Raw genomic sequence first — 14325 nt, forward strand, 5'->3', positions numbered from 1 at the left:
TAACAATCAAACGCGAACAATTCACACAATGAAGTTATGAAACAATGAATGTGCACAAATTGTCGGGAAAGTGCATTCTGGAGAGAGAAGTACATTGTGCATCTGGGCACATGGTCAATCCGACATCTGCATTGGCCATGCAGCATTTACGGTGATACGGCCTCAGCAGAAGTCAGGGCATTCATATTTATTGCGCTTTGTGGAGCACTGCAGAGCTGTTATCAAGGAAGTGAGTTTGTGTTTTCTACAGGATGTACCGCCCCCACCTACTGTCAACCAATCATGTCAATGCGGAGTTATACAGAGCCCTACGCATTGATACAAAATTTGGGAGGCGAATGGCGATGCGGTACCAAGCTTGATTTGGCCTCTGCATGCCTCCGACCACATTTTCAGATCAAGCATAAATGGGCTTTTAATCTAGGCCTCCGCAATGGATTAGTTCACTGAGATGGGCACATATATATATATATATATATATATATATATATATATATATATATATATATATATATATACATACATACATACATACATACATACATACATACATACATACATACATACATACATACATACATACATACAGTGGGGAGAACAAGTATTTGATACACTGCCGATTTTGCAGGTTTTCCTACTTACAAAGCATGTGTGTACACTTCAACTGTGAGAGACGGAATCTAAAACAAAAATCCAGAAAATCACATTGTATGATTTTAAAGTAATTAATTTGCATTTTATTGCATGACATAAGTATTTGATCACCTACCAACCAGTAAGAATTCCGGCTCTCACAGACCTGTTAGTTTTTCTTTAAGAAGCCCTCCTGTTCTCCACTCATTACCTGTATTAACTGCACCTGTTTGAACTCGTTACCTGTATAAAAGACACCTGTCCACACACTCAATCAAACAGACTCCAACCTCTCCACAATGGCCAAGACCAGAGAGCTGTGTAAGGACATCAGGGATAAAATTGTAGACCTGCACAAGGCTGGGATGGGCTACAGGACAATAGGCAAGCAGCTTGGTGAGAAGGCAACAACTGTTGGCGCAATTATTAGAAAATTGAAGAAGTTTAAGATGACGGTCAATCACCCTCGGTCTGGGGCTCCATGCAAGATCTCACCTCGTGGGGCATCAGTGATCATGAGGAAGGTGAGGGATCAGCCCAGAACTACACGGCAGGACCTGGTCAATGACCTGAAGAGAGCTGGGACCACAGTCTCAAAGAAAACCATTAGTAACACACTACGCCGTCATGGATTAAAATCCTGCAGCGCACGCAAGGTCCCCCTGCTCAAGCCAGCGCATGTCCAGGCCCGTCTGAAGTTTGCCAATGGCCATCTGGATGATCCAGAGGAGGAATGGGAGAAGGTCATGTGGTCTGATGAGACAAAAATAGAGCTTTTTTGTCTAAACTCCACTCGCCGTGTTTGGAGGAAGAAGAAGGATGAGTACAACCCCGAGAACACCATCCCAACCGTGAAGCATGGAGGTGGAAACATCATTCTTTGGGGATGCTTTTCTGCAAAGGGGACAGGACGACTGCACCGTATTGAGGGGAGGATGGATGAGGCCATGTATCGCGAGATCTTGGCCAACAACCTCCTTCCCTCAGTAAGAGCGTCTTCCAGCATGACAACGACCCGAAACACACAGCCAGGGCAACTAAGGAGTGGCTCCGTAAGAAGCATCTCAAGGTCCTGGAGTGGCCTAGCCAGTCTCCAGACCTGAACCCAATAGAAAATCTTTGGAGGGAGCTGAAAGTCCGTATTGCCCAGCGACAGCCCCAAAACCTGAAGGATCTGGAGAAGGTCTGTATTGAGGAGTGGGCCAAAATCCCTGCTGCAGTGTGTGCAAACTTGTTCAAGACCTACAGGAAACGTATGATCTCTGTAATTGCAAACAAAGGTTTCTGTACCAAATATTAAGTTCTGCTTTTCTGATGTATCAAATACTTATGTCATGCAATAAAATGCAAATGAATTACTTAAAAATCATACAATGTGATTTTCTGGATTTTTGTTTTAGATTCCGTCTCTCACAGTTGAAGTGTACCTATGATAAAACATTACAGACCTCTACATGCTTTGTAAGTAGGAAAACCTGCAAAATCAGCAGTGTATCAAATACTTGTTCTCCCCACTGTGTGTGTGTGTGTATATATATATATATATATATGTATATGTATATGTATATGCAAATGTGTGGGGTGGAGGTGTAAATCATTTTATTTTCAAGGACATCAGTCAAGGAAACCTCATCAGTCAATCAATGCTAACGCTAGTAGTGCTAATCAGAGGAATTATATATTTACAAAGAAAACAGCATTTGTTGGACAAGAAACCACATACGTCGATTATTTTTGTCTTCTACCTCAGCAGACACATTCCCTCTGGACTGGAGGACGGTGGAGCTACCTCGCAATGAGACCTTCCAGCCTTGCATAGCAGCCGTGATCAGCCCCAGTCTATTCTACCTGCTCAACCCCAGCCCAGGTGAGGTCTCTGTCTTTCTCTTTGTCTCTCACTCTCTGTGTGTACAGAAATCCATGTCAATTCTTATAGGTGTACAATTACACCAGACTCACCCACAAATGATCTGTGTTTACGGTATTAACACTATTTTGTGTCTGTGTGTGGTCCAGTGAATGTGGAGAGACTGCAGAGTGTGATGATGGACTTGGCTGTGTACTGCTCCACCAAGGCCTCGCCTAGTCAGTGCAAACCCATGCCAGGAGCTGCCTGCTGTGCCCAGTTCTCGGGTGAGTCGTCCCCCCCTCATGCAGTGCCTCAACAACAATCAGATATTTCCCATTTCAAGGGCACTATAGCAGAACATTAACTCAATGGCACGCTTTAAAACATTTTTTTGGTGAAATCTAATCGGAATGTGAACGGACTGCCTTTTTTCCCGCAGCTCAGGATTTGGCAATATGGCCGTCCGTTCACTTTATGATCAGATTTGACCTAGCGTTTCAATATGGCTAAATCTCACTTCAACTCAGAGATTGGCATATGCCCACATTATGGTACACATAGTTCTAGAGTGACAGATCACACAGCTGTTTTGGGATGTTTTCAAACCAATTGAATGCCAACATTAGCAATATGCTAACATTAGGAACTAGGATGTTGGACAAAATGGTGGATTGCTCTGACGTCAAAGAACGAGGTAAGAAACCCCGAAAACTATCCCTTTAATCCGGGTTCAGTGTTTTGGGGATTTGTGGTTACCTGTGCACTCATATTCTGTACTTAGCGTGAATATCATGAAAACAGCGAAGTTGTGTGCTCATTTTCCAAAACAACTATATCCTAATGCTATCTGTGGAAAACTATTTCCAAAGACCAGGAAAGTATTCAAGAAAAATAATGATATAGTATTCTGTAGAATACTGTACTCCACACTAGTATCCCTTGATCATGTGTAGTACTTACTGTAGAGTTTTATAGTATACTGTAGAATACTATACTCCCTGGATCGTGTAGTGCTTACTATAGAATTAGTAGTATTCTGTAGGATACTATACTCCATATTAGTATCTGTTGATCGTCTAGTGCTTACTATATAATGTTGTAGTAAACTGTAGTATACTGTAGAATACTATACTACACACTGTATTGATATGCTAATATTGAATTTGCTCATACCCCACCCTTTCCCCTCCCCATATCCCAATTTGTGCCACCCATGAGTGAGAAACCTACATGCCAACTATAGATCATATTTTGTGTTCAGTACAGGTTATAGGTTCAGAGCTTCTACTCTTTTCTATCTGTGAAGACCCCAGTTCTACCTACTTACAGGTTTTTGAAAAATTGCTCTTTTAGTATTAGTCCAGTAGGTTTTCTCAAGGAGTGCCCCCACTTCTATAAAAATAAAATAAAAAACACTTCTGCAAAAACACTACAGTAATGTCCGCAACAACACTACAGCGAGTACTATAGTATATAAATATAGTAATACTAAAGTATTTATACCACAGTAAACTATTGTATTTTTTCATGTGGGAATGCCCATCCCCAAGGAAGATTAGTGTTCGTGTACATTTTCTCCAATTCATATTTCCCATTAGATGACAAGTAAAGGGTCGTTCCTCGTTTATTTGATTTGAATCTGAAATCGAACAAGACATAAAAAGTTTTTTTTTTTTTTTCAGTGTATAAAGGAAATATTGAATAACGAGAAGCTGAATAATAATTAGATTATTCAAATGTTTTTTCAAGGATCTGTTCTGGTTCAACCCGTGCACCGTACGTTTTGGGCAGTTCATATTCGGATTCCTGGCAACACAGAAGATGATAAATGGGTCGCTTTTCATGTTTTTGGTCAGCGTATGAAATCGAATAAACAATGTCATTTATATGTTGTTGTTTTTTTCTCATTCCAATGATTTCATGATTGACTGTCACTGTAGGGGGTTATGTTGCCAGTCCAAATTGGCCTAGGTCAGCGAGACAGCCACTTCCACAACTTTTACAACCTTATGCACTTTAACCTGTAGCCTGCATGCATGTTATAGATTTTTGCACACATCCAGCCTATACTATCGATTGTTTGTAATATCCATTGATTGGCTTTTCCGTTTTTTTTTTTGTGTAGTCCAGGGGTTCCCAAACTTTTTTGGCCCGCGACCCCATTGTGATATTAAATTTTCACGACCCCACCATGTGTAAAAAAAAATATATATATATATATATTTATTTTTCAATGATGTAATCAACAGCCAATGTTTACTTTTTTAATTGGGGGTATCACAGTCTATTACAAATCAGTCTTGACAGTATTTCAATCTGAGTATGGTTTGAAGTGACTGAAATGCATCAGAAAGGTATTGGGAAGTTCTGAAGATGAACAGGCAATAATTTTGTATGATCTTTTCCTCCGTCTGATTTAGTGCCTGGTCTAGTTCACTCTGTTCTAATGAGGCTTGTGGATATTGTAGAGGGAAACCGAAGACCGATACAGTGGCTTCGGAAAGTATTCAGAACCCTTGACTTTTTCCACATTTTGTTTTACGTTACAGCCTTATTCTAAAATGGATTAAATTGTTTTTTTTTCCCTCCTCAATCTACACACAAAACCCCATAGTGACAAAGCAAAAACTGGGTTTTATACATTTTTGCACGTTTATTACAAATAAAAAACTGAAATATAACATTTACATAAGTATTCAGACTCAGTACTTTGTTGAAGCACCTTTGGCAGCGATTACAGCATCGAGGCTTCTTAGGTATGACGCTACAAGCTTGGCACACCTGTATTTGGGGAGTTTCTCCCATTCTTCTCTGCAGATCCTCTCAAGCTCTGTCAGGTTGGATGGGGAGCGTCACTGAACAGCTATTTTCAGGTCTCTCCAGAGATGTTAAATCGGGTTCAAGTCCAGGCTCTTGCTGGGCCACTCAAGGACATTGAGACTTGTCCCGAAGCCAGTCCTGCATTGTCTTGGCTGTGTGCCTAGGGTCGTTGTCCTTTTGGAAGGTGAACCTTCACCCCAGTCTGAGGTCCTGAGCACTCTGGAGCAGGTTTTCATCAAGGATCTCTCTGTACTTTGCTCCGTTCATCTTTGCCTCGATCCTAACTAGCCTCCCAGTCCCTGCCGCTGAAAAACATCACCACAGCATGTTGCTGCCACAACCATGCTTCACCGTAGGGATGGTGCCAGGTTTCCTCAAGACGTGACGCCTGGCATTCAGCCCAAAGAGTTCAATCTTGGTTTGATCAGACCAAAGAATCTTGTTTCTCATGGTCTGAGAGTCTTTAGGTGCCTTTTGGCTGTCATGTGCCATTTTACTGAGGAGTGGCTTCCGTCTGGCCAATCTATCATAAAGGCCTGATTGGTGGAGTGCTGCAGAGATGGTTGTCCTTCTTTAGGTTTCTCCCATCTCCACAGAGAAACTCTAGAGCTCTGTCTGAGTGACCATCGAGTTCTTGGTCACCTCCCTGACCAAGGTCCTTCTCCCCCGATTGCTCAGTTTGGCCAGGCGGCCAGCTCTAGGAAGAGTCTTGGTGGTTCCAAACTTCATCCATTTAAGAATGATGGAGGCCACTGTGTTCTTGGGGACCTTCAATGCTGCATAAAAATGTTTGTACCCTTCCTCCGATCTGTGCCTCGACACAATCCTGTATCGGAGCTCTACGGACAAATTCCTTTCGACCTCATGGCTTAGTTTTTGCTCTGACATGCACTGTCAACTGTGGGACCTTATATAGACAGGTGTGTGCCTTTCCAAATCATGTCCAATCAATTGAATTTACCACAGGTAGACTCCAATCAAGATGTAGAAACATCTCAAGGATGATAAATGGAAACATGATTCACCTGAGCTCAATTTCGAGTCTCATAGCAAAGAGTCTGAATACTCATGTAAAAAATATATTTATGTTTTTTATAGTTAATACATTTGCTAAAATAAAAAAACTGTTTTCGCTTTGTCATTATGGGGTAATGTGTGTAGATTGCTGAGGATTGTTTAGTTTTTTAAATCAATTTTAGAATAAGGCTGTAACGTAACAAAATGTGGAAAAAGTAAAGGGGTCTGAATACTTTATGGCGCCGGAGGGGATGGCTGCCGTTTTACAGGCTCCTAACCAACTGTGCCATTTTGTTATGTTACAAACAAGGCAAAGAAACTATTTTTAAAACGTATTGTGTACGTAATGTTGCTGCTACCATCTCTCATGACCGAAAATAACCTCTGGACTTCAGAACAGCGATTACTCACCTCGATCTGGGCAAAGATTTTTTTATTTAATGAGTCCTACATGAAGGATATACTGCTGTCTCGGGAACGGGCCCAAATCCCCGTCATTTGCATGAAGAAAGTACAGAGAAAAGGGGTCTGAAGGTCGGGGCTGCCTTCTGAGAATTCGTGGGCGAGTGAGTAAACTTCCACTACCATCCGTTCTATTGGCCATCGTGCAATCATTGGAAAACAAAATGGATGATCTATGATCAAGAATATCCAACGGGACATTAAAAACTGTAATGTCTTATGTTTCACTGAGGTGTCTGAACGACTACGCAGATAATATAGAGCTGGCGGGATTTTCCATGAATCGGCAGGACAGAGAAGCTGAAGTCTGGTAAGACGAGGGGCGGGAGTGTGTATCTTTGTCAATAAGCTCGCCTGAGGTAGAGTACCTTATGATAAGCTGTAGACCACACTATCTACCAAGAGAGTTCTCATCTATGTTTTTCGTAGCCGTCTATTTACCACCACAAACCGATGCTGGCACTAAGACCGCACTCAATGAGCTGAATAAGGCCATAAGCAAACAAGAAAATGCTCATCCAGAAGCTGCGCTCCTAGTGGCCGGGGACTTTAATGCAGGCAAGCTTAAATCAGTTTAACCTAATTTCTACCAGCATGTCACATGTGCAGCCAGAGGGAAAAAAAACTCTAGACCACCTTTACTCCACACACAGAGACGCATACAAAGCTCTCCCTCGCCCTCTGTTTGACAAATCGGACCATAATTCTATCCTCCTGATTCCTGCTTACAAGCAAAAACTAAAGCAGGAAGTACCAGTGACTCGCTCAATACGGAAGTGGAAAGATGACGCGGATGCTACGCTACAGGACTGTTTTCCTAGCACAGACTGGAATAAGTTCCGGGATTCATCCAATGGCATTGAGGGGTATACCACCTCAGTTATCGGCTTCATCAATAAGTGCATCGACAACGTCGTCCCCACAGTACATATCCCAACCAGAAGCCATGGATTACAGGCAACATCCGCATCGAGCTAAAGGCTAGAGCTGCCGCTTTCAAGGAGCGGAACACTAATCCGGACGTTTATAAGAAATCCCGATGTGCCGTTCGACAAACCATCAAACAGGCAAAGAGTCAATACAGGACTAAAATTGAATCGTACTACACCGGCTCTGATGCTTGTCGGATGTGGCAGGGCTTGAAAACTATTACAGACTACAAAGGGAAACACAGCCGCGAGCTGCCCAGTGACACAAGCCTACCAGACGAGCTAAATCACTTCTATGCTCGCTTTGAGGCAAGCAACACTGAAGCATGCATGAGAGCACCAGCTGTTCCGGATTACTATGTGATCACACTCTCCGTAGCCGATGTGAGTAAGACTTTTAAGAAGGTCAACATTCAGACAGATTACCAGGACGTGTACTCCGAGCATGCGCTGACCAACTTGCGAGTGTCTTCACTAACATTTTCAACATGTCCCTGACTGAGTCTGTATTCCAACATGTTTCAAGCAGACCACAATAGTCCCTGTGCCCAAGAACACTCCAATTTGCATACCGCCCCAACAGATCCACAGATGACGCAATCTCAATCGCAAACCACACTGTCCTTTCCCACCTGGACAAAAGCAACACCTATGTGAGAATGCTGTTCATTGACTACAGCTCAGCGTTCAACACCATAGTGCCCACAAAGCTCATCACTAAGCTAAGGACCCTGGGACTAAACACCTCCCCCCAACTGGATCCTGGACTTCCTGACGGGTCACCCCAGGTGGTAAGGGTAGGCAACAACACGTCTGCCACGCTGATCCTCAACACTGGGGCCCCTCAGGGGTGCAAGCCTATTCCCCTCCTGTACTCCCTGTTCACCCACGACTGCGTGGCCAAACACGACTCCAACACCATCATTAAGTTTGCTGACGACACAACAGTGGTAGGCCTAATCACAGACAACGATGAGACAGCCTATAGGGAGGAGGTCAGAGTCCTGGCAGTGTGGTGCCAGGACAACAACCTCTCCCTCAATGTGAGCAAGACAAAGGAGCTGATTGTAGACTACAAGAAAAGGCGTGCCGAACAGGCCCCCATTAACATCGACGGGGCTGTAGTGGAGTGGGTAGAGTTTCAAGTTCCTTGGTGTCCACATCACCAACTAACTATCATGGTCCAAACACACCAAGACTGTCGGGAAGAGGGAACGACAACACCTTTTCCCCCTCAGGAAACTGAAAAGGTTTGGCATGGGTCCCCAGATCCTCAAAGTTCTACACTTGCACCATCGAGAGCATCCTGACAGGTTGCATCCCCACCTGGTATGACAACTGCTCAGCCTCTGACCGTAAGGCGCTGCAGAGGGTAGTGCGTACGGCCCAGTACATCACTGGGACCAAGCTTCTAGCCATCCAGGACCTATATACTTGGCAGTGTCAGAGGAAAGCCCAAACAATTGTCAGACTCCAGTCACCCAAGTCATAGACTGTTCTCTCTGCTACCACACGGCAAGTGGTACCGGAGCACCAAGACTAGCACCAAAAGGCTCCTTAACAGCTTCTACCCCCAAGCCATAAGACTGCTGAACAATTAATCAAATGGCCACCCAGACTATTTACATTGACCCTATTAGATGGGGGTAGCCAACGTGGTTTTATGTGATGATATCTCTCATACAATGAAACTACCAGTTATAGGCCAAGAGGCACTCAATCTCCATACATTTTGCTCTGACCCAACAAAACAGATAACCTCAATAGACTCAAGGAGTAACATAATAAAAAAATCCCCATCAAATACGTCAGTTTAAGGTAGGGATATCTGTGGTGGAATGTGGCAGTGTTTGTCAGTGTGTGTCAGACCATGAGACATCCCAAAATTCGGTTTTTCTCATGAAAACATCTGTACGGTTTGGCATGTAAAGCTAATATGACCAGTCTATGGAAAGATGACTCTTATGAACACGATGGTGTTCTCCCCTTTTCTCTTTCTACAACGGGTGGCTTTTGACGTTATCAATCATTCTGCTGCTGGAAAAATGTATCTGTTATGGCTACACCCCCTGCTATATTGTGGATAAGCGTTACCTGTCTAACAACACAGATGGTGTTCTTTAATGGAAGCCTCTCCAACAGAATTCCCCAGGGCAGCTGTCTAGGCCCCTTACTTTTTTCAATCTTTACTAATGACATGCCACTGGCTTTGAGTAAAGCCAGTGTGTCTATGTGGATGACACAACACTACTCCAGGTAGAATCATGAATTCCCCAGGGCAGCTGTCTAGGCCCCTTACTTTTTTTCAATCTTTACTAACGACATACCAATGGCTTTGAGTAAAGCCAGTGTGTCTATGTATGCGGATGACTCAACACTATACACGTCAGCTACTACAGCAACTGAAATGACTGCAACACTTAACAGAGAGCTGCAGTTAGTTTCAGAATGGGTGGCAAGGTGTAAGTTAGTCCTAAATATTTTAAAAACTAAAAGCATTGTATTTGGGACAAATCATTCACTTAAACCCTAAACCTCAACGAAATATTGTAATGAATAATGTGGAAATTGAGCAAGTTGAGGTGACTAAACTGCTTGGAGTAACCCTGGATTGTAAACTGTCATGGTCAAAACATATTGATACAACAGTAGCTAAGATGGGGAGAAGTCTGTCCATAATAAAGCGCCGCTCTACCTTAACAGTACCATCAACAAGGCAGGTCCTTCAGTCGTGTGGTCAGGTGCCACAAATAGGGACTTAAGAAAATTGCAATTGGCTCAGAACAGGGTAGCACAGCTGGCCCTTGGATGTACACAGAGAGCAAACATTAATAATATGCAGGTCAATCTCTCCTTGCTCAAAGTGGAGGAGAGATTGACTTCATCACTACTTGTATTAGTAGAGGTATTGACATGTTGAAAGCACCGAGCTGTCTGCTTAAACGACTAGCACACAGCTCAGACCCCCATGCATACAACAGAAGACATGCCACCAGAGGTCTCTTCAAAGTCCCCAAGTCCAGAACAGACTATGGGAGGTGCACAGTACTACATAGAGCCATGACTACATGGAACTCTATTCCACATCAGGTAACTGATGCAAGTAGTAGAATCAGATTTTTTTTTAAACGGATAAAAATACACCTTATGAAACAGCGGGCACTGTGAAGCAACACAAACATAGGCACATGCATACACATACATGATAACATACGCACTATACACACACGGACACATGGATTTTGTGTTGTAGATATGTGGTAGTGGAGTATGGGCCTGAGGGCACACATATTAGTGTGTTGTGAATTCTGTAATGAATGTATTATAATGTTTTTAAAATTGTAATACTGACTTAATTTTGCCGGACCCCAGGAAGAGTAGGCAGCAGCTACTAGTCAATTGTACATCTGAATGCATTCAACTGAAATGTGTCTTCCGTATTTAACCCAACCCCTTTGAATCAGAGAGGTGCGGGGGGCCGCCTTAATCGACATACACTTCATCGGCGCCCGGGGAACAGTGGGTTAATTGCCTTGCTCAGGGGCAGAACGACAGATTTTTACCTTGTCAGCTCGGGGATTTGATCCAGCTACCTTTCGGTTACTGGCCCAACGCTCCTACCCGCCAAGCTACCTGCCGCTGGGGATCCATAATAAATACAAATACAAAACAAGCATTGTTATTTGTTGAGACGTGTTCTAAGCCTTTCTTCAAAACCGGTTTAACACGGGTAAGCCTATGACGTAAACATAGGCATCTTGTTTTTGAGACATCCCTGCACATCCAGTGTCCCATCAGCCCAGCCAATTCGTTAACTTGATCTCCACAGTAAAAAGCATCTAGATATTATTTCCCATTGCTTCTAGCCTAAAATTTGGTTTGCAACAACAGGGTTTTGTACGAACGTTTCTGTCTGTCGACATATGCAACGTTGTTCAATATTGAAATTCGATCTTCACTATCCTATTGAGAATTAACGTGTCAGGATTAGATGGACATCTTTTCTCAGCTAGTCGAAATCATGAATCCGCATCATTTTTATGGATATATACAGTTGGAAGTCGGAATTTTACATACACATTAGCCAAATACATTTAAACTCAGTTTTTCACAATTCCTGACATTTAATCCTAGTAGAAATTCCCTGTCTTAGGTCAGTTAGGATCACCACTTTATTTTAAGAATGTGAAATGTCAGAATAATAGTAGCGAGAATGATTTATTTCAGCTTTTATTTCTTTCATCACATTCCCAGTGGGTCAGAAGTTTACATACACTCAATTAGTATTTGGTAGCATTGCCTTCAAATTGTTTAACTTGGGTCAAACGTTTCTGGTAGCCTTCCACAAGCTTCCCACAATAAGTTGGGTGAATTTTGGCCCATTCCTCCTGACAGAGCTGGTGTAACTAAGTCAGGTTTGTAGGCCTCCTTGCTCGCACACGCTTTTTCAGTTCTGCCCACACATTTTCTATAGGATTGAGGTCAGGGCTTTGTGATGGCCACTCCAATACCTTGACTTTGTTGTCCTTAAGCCATTTTGCCACAACTTTGGAAGTATGCTTGGGGTCATTGTCCATTTGGAAGACCCATTTGCGACCAAGCTTTAACTTCCTGACTGATGTCTTGAGATGTTGCTTCAATATAACCACATAATTTTCCTTCCTCATGATGCCATTATTTTGTGAAGTGCACCAGTCCCTCCTGCAGCAAAGCACCCTCACAGCATGATGCTGCCACCTCTGTGCTTCACGGTTGGGATTGTGTTCTTCGGCTTGCAAGCAACCCCCTTTTTCCTCCAAACATAATGAGGCTAAACAGTTCTAAAAAGTATGATCTTTGTCCCGATGTGCAGTTGCAAACCGTAGTCTGGCTTTTTTATGGCAGTTTTGGAGCAGTGGCTTCTTCCTTGCTGAGCGGCCTTTCAGGTTATGTCGATATAGGACTCGTTTTACTGTAGATATAGATACTTTTGTATCTGTTTCCTGCAGCATCTTCACAAGGTCCTTTTTGCTGTTGTTCTGGGATTAATTTGCACTTTTCGCACCAAAGTACGTTCATCTCTAGGAGAAATGTGTGGAGTGGTTGAAAAACGAGTTTTAATGACTCCAACCTAAGTGTATGTCAACTTCCGACTTCAACTGTATATACTGTATTCTATACTATTCTACTGTATCTTAGTCCATGCCGCTCTGTCATTGCTCGTCCATATACAGTGGGGAGAACAAGTATTTGATACACTGCCGATTTTGCAGGTTTTCCTACTTACAAAGCATGTAGAGGGCTGTAATTTTTATCATAGGTACACTTCAACTGTGAGAGACGGAATCTAAAACAAAAATCCAGAAAATCACATTGTATGATATTTAAGTAATTAATTTACATTTTATTGCATGACATAAGTATTTGATACATCAGAAAAGCAGTACTTAATATTTGGTACAGAAACCTTTGTTTGCAATTACAGAGATCATATGTTTCCTGTAGGTCTTGACTAGGTTTGCACACACTGCAGCAGGGATTTTGGCCCACTCCTCCATACAGACCTTCTCCAGATCCTTCAGGTTTCGGGGCTGTCGCTGGGAAATACGGACTTTCAGCGCCCTCCAAAGATTTTCTATTGGGTTCAGGTCTGGAGACTGGCTAGGCCACTCCAGGACCTTGAGATGCTTCTTACGGAGCCACTCCTTAGTTGCCCTGGCTGTGTGTTTCAGGTCGTTGTCATGCTGGAAGACCCAGCCACGACCCATCTTCAATGCTCTTACTGAGGGAAGGAGGTTGTTGGCCAAGATCTCACGATACATGGCCCCATCCATCCTCCCCTCAATACGGTGCAGTCGTCCTGTCCCCTTTGCAGAAAAGCATCCCCAAAGAATGATGTTTCCACCTCCATGCTTCACGGTTGGGATGGTGTTCTTGGGGTTGTACTCATCCTTCTTCTTCCTCCAAACATGGCGAGTGGAGTTTAGACCAAAAAGCTATATTTTTGTCTCATCAGACCACATGACCTTCTCCCATTCCTCCTCTGGATTATCCAGATGGTCATTGGCAAACTTCAGATGGGCCTGGACATGCGCTGGCTTGAGCAGGGGGACCTTGCGTGCGCTGCAGGATTTTAATCCATGACGGTGTAGTGTGTTACTAATGGTTTTCTTTGATACTGTGGTCCCAGCTCTCTTCAGGTCATTGACCAGGTCCTGCCGTGTAGTTCTGGGCTGATCCCTCACCTTCCTCATGATCATTGATGCCCCACGAGGTGAGATCTTGCATGGAGCCCCAGACCGAGGGTGATTGACCGTCATCTTGAACTTCTTCCATTTTCTAATAATTGCGCCAACAGTTGTTGCCTTCTGACCAAGCTGCTTGCCTATTGTCCTGTAGCCCATCCCAGCCTTGTGCAGGTCTACAATTTTATCCCTGATGTCCTTACACAGCTCTCTGGTCTTGGCCATTGTGGAGAGGTTGGAGTCTGTTTGATTGAGTGTGTGGACAGGTGTCTTTTATAAAGGTAACGAGTTCAAACAGGTGCAGTTAATACAGGTAATGAGTGGAGAACAGGAGGGCTTCTTAAAGAAAAACTAACAGGTCTGTGAGAGCCGGAATTCTTACTGGTTGGTA

General features: G+C 43.3%; 1 protein-coding gene across 5 annotated transcripts in view; it reads left to right on the plus strand.

Annotated features, from left to right (window-relative positions):
- The window catches only part of tdrd1 (tudor domain containing 1), a 135969-nt gene that overhangs the window by 101190 nt on the left and 20454 nt on the right, over positions 1-14325 (plus strand). For 4 of the 5 annotated variants that reach the window (XM_041858274.2, XM_041858276.2, XM_041858277.2 and 1 more), the window contains exons 20-21: positions 2384-2500; positions 2650-2766. In XM_041858274.2, the coding sequence (XP_041714208.2) occupies positions 2384-2500; positions 2650-2766 (234 nt within the window). The remainder of the gene's footprint in view (positions 1-2383; positions 2501-2649; positions 2767-14325) is intronic. The other variant, XM_041858275.2, reaches the window with a different exon arrangement.

The sequence above is a fragment of the Coregonus clupeaformis genome, chromosome 31 (assembly GCF_020615455.1).
Source record: "Coregonus clupeaformis isolate EN_2021a chromosome 31, ASM2061545v1, whole genome shotgun sequence".
Classification (NCBI taxonomy): Eukaryota; Metazoa; Chordata; class Actinopteri; order Salmoniformes; family Salmonidae; genus Coregonus; species Coregonus clupeaformis.